Here is a 15,205-nt window from a genome sequence, read left to right as displayed (position 1 = left end):
TGTTGATTTGTGTGATATGCAAAAGAAGAAAGACGTGGATAATGATATTGTTAAATTGAAGCTATTTCCTTTTTCGCTTAGAGATCGTGCTAAAGCTTGGTTTTCGTCTTTGCCCAAAAATAGTATTGATTCTTGGAATAAGTGCAAAGATGCTTTTATCTCTAAGTATTTTCCTCCCGCTAAGATCATCTCTCTTAGAAACAATATTATGAATTTTAAGCAACTTGATCATGAACATGTTGCACAAGCTTGGGAGAGGATGAAATTAATGATACGTAATTGCCCTACACATGGTTTGAATTTGTGGATGATTATACAAAATTTTTATGCCGGATTGAATTTTGCTTCTAAAAATCTTTTAGATTTGGCCACGGGAGGCACTTTTATGGAAATCACTTTAGGAGAAGCTACTAAACTCCTAGATAATATTATGGTTAATTATTCTCAAAGGCACACCGAAAGATCTACTAATAAGAAAGTGCATGCGATAGAAGAAATTAATGTTTTGAGTGGAAAGATGGATGAACTTATGAAATTATTTGCTAATAAAAGTGTTTATTCTGATCCTAATGATATGCCTTTGTCTACTTTGATTGAGAATAATAATGAATCTATGGATGTGAATTTTGTTGGTAGGAATAATTTTGGTAACAACGCGTATAGAGGAAACTTCAATCCTAGGCCGTACCCTAGTAATTCCTCTAATAATTATGGTAATTCCTACAACAATTCTTATGGAAATTTTAATAAGATGCCTTCTGAATTTGAGACCAGTGTTAAGGAATTTATGAATTCGCAAAAGAATTTCAATGCTTTGCTTGAAGAAAAATTGCTTAAAGTTGATGAATTGGCTAGGAACGTTGATAGAATTTCTCTTGATGTTGATTCTTTAAAACTTAGATCTATTCCTCCTAAGCATGATATCAATGAGTCTCTCAAAGCCATGAGAATTTCCATTGATGAGTGCAAAGAAAGAACCGCTAGGATGCGTGCTAAGAAAGATTGCTTTGTGAAAGCGTGTTCTTCAAATTTCTATGAAAATAAAGATGAAGATCTAAAAGTTATTGATGTGTCCCCTATTAAATCTTTGTTTTGCAATATGAATCTTGATAATGATGGGACTGAATATGATCCACCTTTACCTAGAAGGCGTTCCAAAAATTCGGAGTTTTTAGATCTTGATGCTAAATTTGATAAAAGTGAGATTGAAGAAGTCAAAACTTTAGATCTCAATACACCCACTATTTTGGATTTCAAGGAATTTAATTATGATAATTGCTCTTTGATAGATTGTATTTCCTTGTTGCAATCCGTGCTAAATTCTCCTCATGCTTATAGTCAAAATAAGGCTTTTACTAAACATATCGTTGATGCTTTGATGCAATCTTATGAAGAAAAACTTGAGTTGGAAGTTTCTATCCCTAGAAAACTTTATGATGAGTGGGAACCTACTATTAAAATTAAAATTAAAGATCATGAATTCTATGCTTTGTGTGATTTGGGTGCTAGTGTTTCCACGATTCCAAAAACTTCGTGTGCTTTGTTAGGTTTCCGCGAATTTGATGATTGCTCTCTAAACTTGCACCTTGTGGATTCCACTATTAAGAAACCTATGGGAATAATTAATGATGTTCTTATTGTTGCAAATAGGAATTATGTGCCTGTAAATTTTATCGTTCTTGATATAGATTGCAATCCTTCATGTCCTATTATTCTTGGTAGACCTTTCCTTAGAAAGATTGGTGCAATTATTGATATGAAGGAAGGGAATATTAGATTCCAATTTCCGTTAAAGAAAGGCATGGAACACTTCCCTAGAAAGAAAATAAAATTACCTTATGAATCTATTATGAGAGCCACTTATGGATTGCCTACCAAAGATGGCAATACCTAGATCTATCCTTGATTTTATGCCTAGCTAGGGGTGTTAAACGATAGCGCTTGTTGGGAGGCAACCCAATTTTATTTTTATTTTTTTGCTTTTTTATTCTGTTTAGGAATAAATATTTGATCTAGCCTCTGTTTAGACTTGTTTTTATGTTTTAATTAGTGTTTGTGCCAAGTTAAACCTATAGGATCTTCTTGGATGATAGTTATTTGATCTTGCAGAAAATTGCAGAAACTTTCTGTTCACGAAAATAACTGTTAAAAATCACCAGAACGTGATAAAATATTAATTCCAATTGCTGCTGATCAATAAACAAATTGTCTAGGTCTTCCTATTTTTGCTGATTTTTTGGAGTTCCAGAAGTTTGCGTCAGTTACAGATTACTACAGACTCTTCTGTTTTTGACAGATTCTGTTTTTCGTGTGTTGTTTGCTTATTTTGATGAATCTATGGCTAGTAAAATAGTTTATAAACCATAGAGAAGTTGGAATACAGTAGGTTTAACACCAATATAAATAAAGAATGAGTTCATTACAGTACCTTGAAGTGGTGTTTTGTTTTCTTTCGCTAACGGAGCTCACGAGATTTTCTGTGAAGTTTTGTGTTGTGAAGTTTTCAAGTTTTGGGTGAAAGATTTGATGGATTATGGAACAAGGAGTGGCAAGAGCCTAAGCTTGGGGATGCCCATGGCATCCCCCAAGATAATCTAAGGACACCTAAAAGGCAAAGCTTGGGGATGCCCCGGAAGGCATCCCCTCTTTCGTCTACTTCCATCGGTAACTTTACTTGGAGCTATATTTTTATTCACCACATGATATGTGTTTTGCTTGGAGAGTCTTGTATAATTTGAATCTTTGCTTTTTAGTTCACCACAATCATACTTGCTGTACACACCTTTTGAGAGAGACACACATGATTCGGAAATTATTAGAATACTCTATGTGCTTCACTTATATCTTTTGAGTTATATAGTTTTGGCTCTAGTACTTCACTTATATCTTTTAGAGCACGGTGGTGGTTTTTTTTATAGAAACTATTGTTCTCTCATGCTTCACTTAGATTATTTCGAGAGTCCTAGAAAACAGCATGGTAATTTGCTTAATCCTAATATGCTAGGTATTCAGGACTAGTAGAAACTTTCTGATGAGTGTGTTGAATATTATGAGAAGTTTGATGATTGATAATGGTTTTGAGATATGAAGATGGTGATATTAGAGTCATGCTAGTTGAGTAGTTTTGAATTTGAGAAATACTTGTGTTAAAGATTGTGATTCCCGTAGCATGCACGTATGGTGAACCGTTATGTGATGAAGTCGGAGCATGATTTATTTATTGATTGTCTTCCTTATGAGTGGCGGTCAGGGATGAGCGATGGTCTTTTCCTACCAATCTATCCCCCTAGGAGCATGCGCGTAATACTTTGCTTTGACAACTTATAGATTTTTGCAATAAGTATATGAGTTCTTTATGACTAATGTTGAGTCCATGGATTATACGCACTTTTCTCCCTTCCACCATTGCTAGCCTCTCTAATACCGCGCACTTTTCGCTGGTATCAAACACCCACCATATACTTTCCTCAAAAAAGCCACCATACCTACCTACCATGGCATTTCCATAGCCATTCCGAGATATATTGCCATCCAACTTACCACTGTTCCATTTACTATGACACGCTCCATCATGGTCATATTGCTTTGCATGATCATGTAGTTGACATTGTATTTGTGGCAAAGCCACCGTTCATAATTCTTTCATACATGTCACTCTTGATTCATTGCATATCCCGGTACACCGCCGGAGGCATTCACATAGAGTCATATTTTGTTCTAAGTATTGAGTTGTAATTGTTGAGTTGTAAGTAAATAAGTGTGATGATCATCATTATTAGAGCATTGTCCCAAGTGAGGAAAGGATGATGGAGACTATGATTCCCCCACAAGTCCGGATGAGACTCCGGACTAAAAAAAAGAGGCCATAAAAAAAGAAGAGAAAAGGCCCAAATAAAAAAATGAGAGAAAAAGAGAGAAGGGACAATGTTACTATCCTTTTACCACACTTGTGCTTCAAAGTAGCACCATGATCTTCATGATAGAGAGTCTCTTATGATAACACTTTCATATACTAGTGGGAAATTTTCATTATAGAACTTGGCTTGTATATTCCAATGATGGGCTTCCTCAAAATGCCCTAGGTCTTCGTGAGCAAGCGAGTTGGATGCACACCCACTTAGTTTCTTTTGTTGAGCTTTCATATACTTATAGCTCTAGTGCATCCGTTGCATGGCAATCCCTACTCACTCACATTGATATCTATTAATGGGCATCTCCATAGCCCGTTGATATGCCTAGTTGAGGTGAGACTATCTTCTCCTTTTTTTGTCTTCTCCACAACCACCATTCTATTCCACATATAGTGCTATATCCTTGGCTCACGCTCATGTATTGCGTGAAGATTGAAAAAGTTTGAGAACACTAAAAGTATGAAACAATTACTTGGCTTGTCATCGGGGTTGTGCATGATTTAAATACTTTGTGTGGTGAAGATAGAGCATAGCCAGACTATATGATTTTGTAGGGATAACTTTCTTTCGCCATGATATTTTGAGAAGACATACTTGCTTAGTTAGTATGCTTGAAGTATTATTATTTTTATGTCAATATTGAACTTTTATCTTGAATCTTTTGGATCTTAATATTCATACCACAATTAAGAAGAATTACATTGAAATTATGCCAAGTAGCATTCCACATCAAAAATTCTGTTTTTATCACGAGCAGGAATTAAGCTTGGGGATGCTTAATTATATTCCGTTTTGGACATTATTGGGCTTTATTATACACTTTTATATTATTTTTGGGACTAACCTATTAACCGGAGGCCCACCCCAGAATTGCTGTTTTTTGCCTATTTCAGAGTTTCGCAGAAAAAGAATATCAAACGGAGTCCAAACGGAATGAAACCTTCGGGAACGTGATTTTCGGAACGAAAGTGATCCAGAGGACTTGGACCCTACGTCAAGAAAGCAACCAGGAAGCCACGAGGTAGGGGCGCGCCTACCCCCCCAGGCGTGCCCTCCAGCCTCGTGGGCCCCACGTTGCTCCACCGACGTACTTCTTCCTCCTATATATACCTACGTACCGCCAAACTACCAGACACGGAGCCAAAAACCTAATGCTACCGCCGCAACCTTCTGTACCCGTGAGATCCCATCTTGGGGCCTGTTACGGAGCTCCGCCAGAGGGGGCATCGATCAGGGAGGGCTTCTACATCAACACCATAGCCTCTCCGATGAAGTGTGAGTAGTTTACTTCAGACCTTCGGGTCCATAGTTATTAGCTAGATGGCTTCTTCTCTCTTTTTGGATCTCAATACATTGTTCTCCCCCTCTCTTGTGGAGATCTATTCGATGTAATCTTCTTTTGCGGTGTGTTTGTTGAGACCGATGAATTGTGGGTTTATGATCAAGTTTATCTATGAACAATATTTGAATCTTCTCTGAATTCTTTTATGTATGATTGGTTATCTTTGCAAGTCTCTTCGAATTATCAGTTTGGTTTGGCCTACTAGATTGATCTTTCTTGCAATGGGAGAAGTGCTTAGCTTTGGGTTCAATCTTGCGGTGTCCTTTCCCAATGACAGTAGGGGCAGCAAGGCACGTATTGTATTGTTGCCATCGAGGATAACAAGATGGGGGTTATATCATATTGCATGAGTTTATCCCTCTATATCATGTCATCTTGCTTAAAGCGTTACTCTGTTCTTATGAACTTAATACTCTAGATGCATGCTGGATAGCGGTCGATGTGTGGAGTAATAGTAGTAGATGCAGGCAGGAGTCAGTCTACTTGTCTCGGACGTGATGCCTATATACATGATCATACCTAGATATTCTCATAACTATGCTCAATTCTGTCAATTGCTCAACAGTAATTTGTTCACCCACCGTAATACTTATGCTCTTGAGAGAAGCCACTCGTGAAACCTATGGCCCCCGGGTCTATTTTCCATCATATTAATCTTCCAACACTTAGTTATTTCTTGCACCGTTTTTATTTTACTTTCTTTACTTTGCATCTTTATCTCAAAAATACCAAAAATATTATCTTATCAGATCTCACTCTCGTAAGTGACCGTGTAGGGATTGACAACCCCTTATCGCATTGGTTGCGAGGATTTATTTGTTTGTGTAGGTACGAGGGACTCGTGCGTGGCCTCCTACTGGATTGATACCTTGGTTCTCAAAAACTGAGGGAAATACTTACGCTACTTTGCTGCATCACCCTTTCTTCTTCAAGGGAAAACCAACGCAGTGCTCAAGAGGTAGCAAGCTCTTGCGTGTGAGATTTTCTATTGACGACTTACGTGGGAAGCAGGAAGAAGACCAGGGTAATCGGCAATAATGGCCACTTCCGTGGCATCATAGCTCGCCTGGTAAAACACCCCTTCCGCGAGTACCACGGATATATCCGGATCTTCTTCGAACCCAGGATCCAGCTCCCGGTTGTGGTTCTCAGGCTGTGGGGCGGGGCTGTGAAACCCCTCGGTGATTTTTCGCCAATGCTGTTATAAGCGGATTAGAAATTTATCAAAGGTGATCCGGGAAGCAGAATGAGTAGAGCAGAAGGATTGGGGCTTACCCAACTAGGAGGATTATACATAGAATATCCATCTCTGTGATTGATGCGAAGAAACTCCTCTTCCTCCCCTTTGAACAGCTCGGCTAGTATCTTGGCAAGAGCGGTAGGGGTGTCTAGACCTTTCCGACCGCAGGGGGAGGCTTCGTCCTCCCCGTTGTAGTGCCACATCGGGAGCCCTCTATATTGAAGCAGCTGAACCCCTCGCACTAGGAAGATCGCCGCTAACTCAACCATTGTTAATCCGGACTGGACGAGCGTCTTTATCTTGCCCAGGAGCTGATGAACCTCCGCACTGTCATCCTCTTCCAGGCTCCGAGGACACCAACTATGGCGTTTCTTTAGCAGGACGCTTGCAAATTCAGGGAGACCCTTTCGAACTGGATCGGGAAGTGCAACATCCTCAATGTAGAACCATTCGGAAGGCCATTCCTTTGCTGCCCTCCTTGGTGTGCCGGACAGGTATCCGGTATCGGCGATGCGCCACACTTCGGCTCCGCCCACTTCGAATACTGACCCCTCGTGGTTGCGCCGGACAAGACAGAACAATTTTCTCCACAGTTCGAAATGGGCTTCAACACCCAGAAATAACTCGCATAGAGCGACGTAACCTGCAATGTGCAGGATAGAGGCGGGAGTGAAGTTATGCAGCTGGAGGCCATAATATTCCAGAAGCCCCCGGAGGAACGGATGGATGGGAAATCCAACGCCTCTTAGCAGGTAGGGGACGAAGCACGCTCGCTCCCCCCGGATGGATTAGGGAAGTCCTCCGCCTGAGTCACGCCATTGAAGGAGGCCGACCCTGCTCAGACAGGGACCAGATTCCCGGGAGGAAGAAATCCCTGCGTTTGCAACTTTGTTAGTTGACTATGAGTCACAGAGCACTTCTCCCACCCGCTTCTCTTTGGGCTGGAACGGGAGGAGGAGCTGAGGAAAGTACATAGTCACTTGGACTCAAACACTTCTGCCTCTATACCATCTAACATGCAATCTAACTTACAATCCTGTTGGGAATATTTGGCGGCCACCTCTACTTGGTCATATACTAAACTAACGGGAATTTCTTCCCCATTTGGCCCCAACGGTCCAACCCGGGCCATATGATTAGGATTCAGCTTGGTATATCGCGTCTTCACCATGGCCCGGCTTCTCGCGCACCCTCTCGGCAGGCCGATATCTTCCATAATCGGATACGCTGTCGTGCTCCCTTGAACAGCTCTACAAGCTCCTCCATACTTCCTGGAGGGGAGGCGGATGGCCATAAGGCCCTGGCAACACTCCGCATGGCCAGCCGAGCATGCTCGTGCACTTGCAACAGTCTCTGCAGCAGATCACTTGCTGATCCGGACACCTCCTCTTCAGGACGGCCCGTCAATATACCTGCAAGCATAGCTATATCAGTTCCATTTATCTCCGAACTACAAAAAAAAAACAAGTTCGAAAACATACTGAACATGCCGCCCCGCAGCTTCTTGTTCACCTTTACGGAGTCGGCTAGCTGGGCCCGCACATCTTTCAACTCTTCACCCAACTTAGTGTTGGAATCCTGTAGCTTGTTTTTCTCGTCCCTGACGCGGGTCAGCACACGCTCGCCTGTGGCGCGTTGCCTCTTTGCCTCTCTTTCTCCCTCTTGGGTGATTTTCAACTTCTTCTCAAGTTGATCAGGCGACCCTATTATGCGATCAGTGGCAGTATTAGCACAGTTGGTATACATTTACTATTCCTCGATGGAGGGGAACGTTACCAGTGGCCAGCTTCTTCAAATTTTCCAGTTCGGCGGTAGCAGAATTTAGCTGCGCCCGACATTGTTCCAGCTCTTGGGTTAGCAAGTTGTTCTTCTCTGTAAGAACCTGGTGATACAACAGTCCTTAAATCAGTTGTACAAACTACTTTCAGTCCCGGGAGGCTACTAGCATATGGCTATCCTATTCGGACAAAGAAAACTTACCCGCACGTCTGTTAAATGCTGCTTGGTGGCTCTACTAAGCCCATTTCGAGCAGCTCGAATGTACGCATCAGCCGAACTGAAGGCATTGAATGCCTCTTCTGAGAACTCCGTGTCTCGTAAAATGGCCCTATAGCGCCGATGATTCATGGCGCTCTCCACTTCCGAGTTGGTAACGGACATATTCTCCGAACCCTCGGCCGAAGGACAGTCCGGTACGGTTCCTATATCAGCTTCCGCCTCTACAACGGGGTCTAAAACCCATGCGCTGGGAGTACGCTGGCCGGACCCTCGGGCTTAGTCCGGCGAACCTTTTTCCTGGTACCAAACAAATGTACAAGTTACAATTGGATGTGACTACTAAAGTATACCTTCACATCCTTACCTCTTTGACGGGGGACCGGTCGTGTCTTCACCGACCTTCCTTTTGGAAGCCTTGCTCGGCGCCGGAGCCGCTCTTTTTGGAGCCGCCCCTGGAGTAGTGTGACGCGCCGAACGCCTTCCCTGTAGTGCACGAGACGGTGCGATGGGCGAGGCAGTGTGAGGAAGCTCTTGCGTGTGAGATTTTCTATTGACGACTTACGTGGGAAGCAGGAAGAAGACCAGGGTAATCGGCAATAATGGCCACTTCCGTGGCATCATAGCTCGTCTGGTAAAACACGCCTTCCGCGAGTACCACGGATATATCCGGATCTTCTTTGAACCCAGGATCCAGCTCCCGGTTGTGGTTCTCAGGCTATGGGGCGGGGCTGTGAAACCCCTCGGTGATTTTTCGCCAATGTTGTTATAAGCGGATTAGAAATTTTTCAAAGGTGATCCGGGAAGCAGAATGAGTAGAGCAGAAGGATTGGGGCTTACCCAACTAGGAGGATTATACATAGAATATCCATCTCTGTGATTGATGCGAAGAAACTCCTCTTCCTCCCCTTTGAACAGCTCGGCCAGTATCTTGGCTAGAGCGGCAGGGGTGTCCGGACCTTTCCGACCGCAGCGGGAGGCGTCATCCTCCCCGTTGTAGTGCCACATCGGGAGCCCTCTATATTGGAGCGGCTGAACCCCTCGCACTAGGAAGATCTCCGCTACCTCAACCGTTGTTAATCCGGACTGGGCGAGCGTCTTTATCTTGCCCAGGAGCTGATGAACCTCTGCACTGTCATCCTCTTCCAGGCTCCGGGGACGCCAACTATGGCGTTTCTTTAGCGGGACGCTTGCAAATTTAGGGAGACCCTTTCGAACTGGGTCCGGAAGTGCAACATCCTCAGTGTAGAACCATTCAGAAGGCCATTCCTTTGCTGCCCTCCTTGGTGTGCCGGACAGGTATCCGGTATCGGCGATGCGCCACACTTCGGCTCCGCCCACTTCGAATACTGACCCCTCGTGGTTGCGCGGGACAAGACGTAACAATTTTCTCCACAGTTCGAAATGGGCTTCAACACCCAGAAATAACTCGCATAGAGCGACGTAACCTGCGATGTGCAGGATAGAGGCGGGAGTGAAGTTATGCAGCTGGAGGCCATAATATTCCAGAAGCTCCCGGAGGAACGGATGGACGGGAAATCCAACGCCTCTTAGCAGGTAGGGGACGAAGCACACTCGCTCCCCCCGGATGGATTAGGGAAGTCCTCCGCCTGAGTCACGCCATTGAAGGGGGCCGACCCTGCTCGGACAGGGACCAGATCCGCGGGAGGAAGAAATCCCTGCGTTTGCAACTTTGCTAGTTGACTATGAGTCACAGAGCACTTCTCCCACTCGCTTCTCTTTGGGCTGGAACGGGAGGAGGAGCTGGGAATGCTAGCCATGGTGGAATGGTTTCTCCTGGCAGTCTCCGGGGATTTTCGCGGCGCAGTATCGCCTGGATCTAAGATCCTGTATCTTTCAATAGGTGTTCTGCCTTGCGCGGACGAGGTGTTATTCGCAAAAATACCCTGACTCTCCGCATTCGCTCGACACGTGGAAGACGAAGTTATTAGCGCACAGAAGCCGACGGGAGCGATATTGGATCAATGGCCAAACATATTACTTGGAGATGGAACCCGCCTTGCAACGCCGAAGACAATTTACGTGCCGAACACCTTGTCGTTGAAGCCTGGTTCGGGGGCTACTGAGGGAGTTCTGGACTAAGGGGTCCTCGGGCGTCCGGCCTGTTATCTTTGGGCCGGACTGATGGGCTGTGAAGATATGAAGACCGAAGATTGTACCCGTGTCCGGATTGGACTCAACTTGGCGTGGACGGCAAGCTAGGCGACCGACTATGAAGATTTCCTCTTATGTAACCGACTCCGTGTAACCCTAGATCTCTCCGGTGCCTATATAAACCGGAGAGCATTGTCCGGATGGACAGATACTCATTACCATATTCACATAGGCTAGACTTCTAGGGTTTAGCCATTACGATCTCGTGGTAGATCAACTCTTGTAACACTCATATTCATCAAGATCAATCAAGCAGGAAGTAGGGTATTACCTTCATAGAGAGGGCCCGAACCTGGGTAAACATCGTGTCCCCCGTCTCCTGTTACCATCGATCCTAGACGCACAGTTCGGAACCCCCTACCCGAGATCCGCCGGTTTTGACACCGACAGTCTGGAACTATTCCACCTCTCTTTGCAAGATGCATCCAAAACGATTATAATATGTTGGCAGATGAATATTAAAATCCTGAATGTTTCACACACAGAAAAACAAAAACTTCACACCACCGTCCGCTTCCCGCATTTCTAAAGCTCAGACGGCGCCATCACCTATTTCAAGAAAAAAAGATGGCGTATGAGCCGGCCGATCAGACCAGAGATCAGTTTCAGAAACGCTGGAACTGACGCCGCTACTTGGGTGCACACCTCCAACTTTCGAAGACGGCTGTAGTTTCCGAGCGAGAACTATTTTGTCCAAAATATTACAGTCATGTTCTCTCACACATTCGATTCCAGAAGGAAATAAAGAAGCTCCACAAAATCAATTACTGGAGTATTACAGTACAAAATGTCACTTGATCAGTCCTAATGTAACAGAAGCGTATGTACTTCTCTGTACAGACCATCTGAGCTGAACTTAGAGGGCGCCGGCGCGCCGCCGCCGCCCGCCGCTCACCTGAAACTGCAGCAAAACCACAATACTAGGAATCTCTCGCCGTCAGTCACAAGCAGCAGAGCGGGCACCGGACGAGCCCGTTCTCGTTGCAGTCGGCGCACCGCCGGAAGCTGTCCAGCTCCTCCAGGAACACCTTGCAGCTGCCGGAGCACTCCTCGCACGGCACGAACCGGACGCCGCCGCACCCGGAGCACGCCTCGAGCGCGGCGCCCTTGCCGCCCACGCTCGGCGGCGCCATCTCGCAGGCCTCCAGCGCCCTGGACAGCTCCCCGGCCTCGTGCAAGCGGCGGACGTCCTCGGCGCCGCCCAGGTGCTCGCCGTCCACGAACACCTGGGGCAGCCTCCCCGCGCTGCCCAGCGAGGCGTGGAGCTCGTCCTTGAACCCGCCGTGCAGCGACAGGTCGCGCTCGTCGATGCGCACGCCGTAGCCGTGCAGGATGGACTTGGTGGCCCAGCAGTCCTCGAACGTCTTGCGGATGCCGCGCAGGCTGGTGAGGTACAGCACCACCTTCCGCCGGCTGTCCGGCGGGGGAGGCAGCTGCGGCTGCGGTGGCGGAGAAGGAGAAGGAGGCGGGGACGTGGGCGTGGGTGGGCGCGCCAACTTGGCGAGCTTCGCGTCGATCCTCTGCTGGAACGCGCTGACCCGCGCGCGCACGATGCCAGGGAACCTCTGGATTTCGCGCTTCTTGACGCACTCGCCATCGCCCTGGTAATCCCGCGGCGGCGAAGCCTCGCCGAGCGCCTTGCGGAACTCCGAAATGACCTCCGGATCGAACTCCGGCGACCCCGGCGGCGACTGCTCCCGCCGCTCGTCCTCGGCCGCATCGCGGTCCCCGTTCTTGTTGTCGTCGAGGCCCTCCATGAGCTCCCACACATTGATCACCTCGGGCTCGCGGACCGGCGTCTTGGTCGGTGTGCCGACCACCTGCCGCTGCCGCCTCGCCAGCTGCGGCTGCGGGGGCGGCGCCGGCGTGGCGGCCTTGCTCTTCGCGGCGCCGGCGAAGCTGTCGGCGCGCCACTTCATCATCTCCTCGTCCCGGTCGAGGCTGAGCGAGCCGAGCGTGGAGGACTTGAGCGCGACGGTGTGGTGCGCCGCCCCGGCGGCCGCCGGGCCGGAGCGGCTCCGCCCGAAGGACTTCCGGAGGCCGGCCCGCAGCGCGTGCCTGGAGCCCGTGCAGCCCATCCACCGCGCGGCCACCACCCAATCCAGCAACCAATCAAGAACCCGATCAGCGGCACTGCCGTGTCGCCGACCAATCCGACGCGGATGGCACTCAACGCGCGAGGACAAAGAGACGGATGGACCTGGCCAGAGCAATGCCACCAACCGAGACGAGGGGAACCACCACCGACTGAGCGTGGATCGCGGCCAGTGGGGCGGGAGCTGAGCCTAGGCGATCTCGGCGGCGAGGCGGGGGCGGGGCGAGATCTGAGCCAAGCTGGGGCGGGCGGGGAGGTGCCTGCGACGGGGGGGAACGGGAGTGGGAAAGGCGAGCGCTTTATGCCGCGGAAGCAAGGAGCGTTCCGGGTCACGGGGTAGGCGCGTTACGCGTATTAACTCGCGCGTTATCTATCGGTTGGGGCCGGGCCGTGGTGGTGGAGTTCCCGGCCGGGTCAGTCAGGTCAGGCAGGCGATGGAGAGTGGAGGGTGGATGGAATCATTGCCTCGCACATCTCAGTGAGCAGTGGTGTCTTCGGCCATGGAATGATCGGCTGGAGCTTCGGTTATCCGCGTCGGATCGAGCGACGGAACCTTGGTCCGGCGGCTAAAAATTCGAGGGGCCGCGCATCGGACTCCGGGGCGCACGTCGCGCAGCTGCCTGGGGGCAAGGAACACACGTTTCTCAGTGCTGATTAAGCTGTCAATTCGGTAGTGGACGGACTAGGTACGTACGTTGTCACCTCAGCGAGCTGCCGGGTGCCATTTCCTGATCGACGATCGGCAGCCTCGTGAACTGATGATGACCACTGACGATGTGTGGGTGTGGACTTCACTTCACTTGATCCCGAGATCGCGTGGTACTGAAACTTGCTGCAAAGATGGTATGGGTGCATGGACCACGTAATGGCAGCGCGCCTCGTAGGTTCGAACTTGATGGCGGTAGGCACGAGAAGAGAAGAGCACCTTCAGAACTCGAATTCGGCCAAGCGGGCGGGCATCCTTTTGCAACGGACGACGCACCGGACCGGAAGAAGCACCTGTCGCCGTCGGCGCAATGCCAGGGTTAAGGAGGGCACCTCTCTCTTCTCTTTCTCCACAAGGGAGCTCGGCGGTGGTGCGTACGGCAAGCATTCCGGAGGGAGAAGGCGTCGGCGTCGGCGTCATCGGCAGGAAACGTATTGCTACGTGCAGTCCAGAGTCCGGACCAACCGACGCCCACCGGCGACCGAAAGCTCTGCCCCGGAACCGGCCAAAGCTTTTACACAGTCCGGCAGCCGGGACGTCCCTCTCTCTTCAGTCTCATCTACCACTGCTTCAGCGCTTCACTGCCACGACACAGCTTCTTTGGTTTATTACCTTTGAACCGTTTTGCCTGGGTGCACCGACGCCAACGTAGAGGGTCCTGAACCTTGACCAGGATAGGAGGAAGTCCACAATATTTTGATCGATTTCGGTGTTGGTTGGTGGTGACCGGTTATAGCTCAAGGAAGACTGGGAATGCTCCCCTAAAAAAAAGGAAGACTTGGAATGCTGGGAGGTTCCTTCGGGGAGAGGGGTGTGTTTTTGGCGCGTGGGTGGCATGTCACCAGTCACCTGCCGCGGCCCGTCTCGTCGTCGGGGTCGGTGGTTTGTCCGATTCCCGCTTTTGTTTTGTGCGCTGCGCACGGCACTTCCAGATTAACCACCAAAGCATTTCGCGCGTAGTATTCTTTAGCTCGTGCTTCCGATGCGACGGGCGGCCATATTTTTACTCCCCGGTCAGGGGCAGCTCGCGTCCGGAGGGAGTCACCCGCCGAATCCACCGGATTGGAGCTGATCGCGACGGGCGATCGGGACCGTTCGTCTCGTCGCGCAGGCAGGTGGACCTCGACGCACGCCAGTGCGAATCCCGAGCAGGGTCGGCGTCGGTCGTAGCGACGTAGAGTGCTGCTGGGCGCTTCAACTGCAGAGGAAGTCGCGTAGGCCGTCGCTTGCCAAGCCACAGTTTCTTCTTCTTCCCCCTCCATCGGTTCTGAAGTTTCTTCGGCCAACTTGGGAAGCATCACAAACAAGTGAACATGGAAGCAGTTCCTCTAATAAATCAGGGCATGTTCTCCAATGCCGAAACCTCTGTGCAGTGCCCTGGACAGCTGCCAGCCCAACCGGCGGTAGGCTTGCCCTGCCCCTCGTTCGCAGAAAATCAAAACCGCCGCGATCGTCTAATAACTAAGCTCATTGCGATTAGTACCACTAATTATGGCACTGCTTTACTGTCATTGGCGGCCTCCATCCTGAATTTGGAAAGGAAATGATGTCCGAGCCAAAAGTCGACGTCCAAAGTGCACTGGAGTGGTGGTAGTGCCGGACAGGGCCGGCCGTGTGGGTGACCACCTCGCCGCTGATACAACTCACCCGATCCATCCTGCCGCCATTCTTTCCAGCTCGAGCTGCGGGTTAAACTACGCCGGCCTCACACGTGGTACTGCCTGTGATAACTCCGGCACTC

At 48.7% G+C, this 15,205-nt stretch overlaps 1 protein-coding gene across 1 annotated transcript; it reads right to left on the bottom strand.

Moving 5' to 3' along the window:
* Nucleotides 1–11,315: 11,315 nt before the first annotated feature.
* LOC109758125 (uncharacterized protein At3g28850) lies at nucleotides 11,316–13,262 on the bottom strand. The gene has a single exon (XM_020316971.4). The coding sequence runs from the start codon at nucleotides 12,739–12,741 to the stop codon at nucleotides 11,605–11,607; it is 1,137 nt and encodes a 378-aa protein (XP_020172560.1). The 5' UTR covers nucleotides 12,742–13,262; the 3' UTR covers nucleotides 11,316–11,604.
* Nucleotides 13,263–15,205: the final 1,943 nt, after the last annotated feature.

This window comes from Aegilops tauschii, chromosome 6, assembly GCF_002575655.3.
Source record: "Aegilops tauschii subsp. strangulata cultivar AL8/78 chromosome 6, Aet v6.0, whole genome shotgun sequence".
Classification (NCBI taxonomy): Eukaryota; Viridiplantae; Streptophyta; class Magnoliopsida; order Poales; family Poaceae; genus Aegilops; species Aegilops tauschii.
This window is presented reverse-complemented; position numbering and strand designations above follow the sequence as displayed.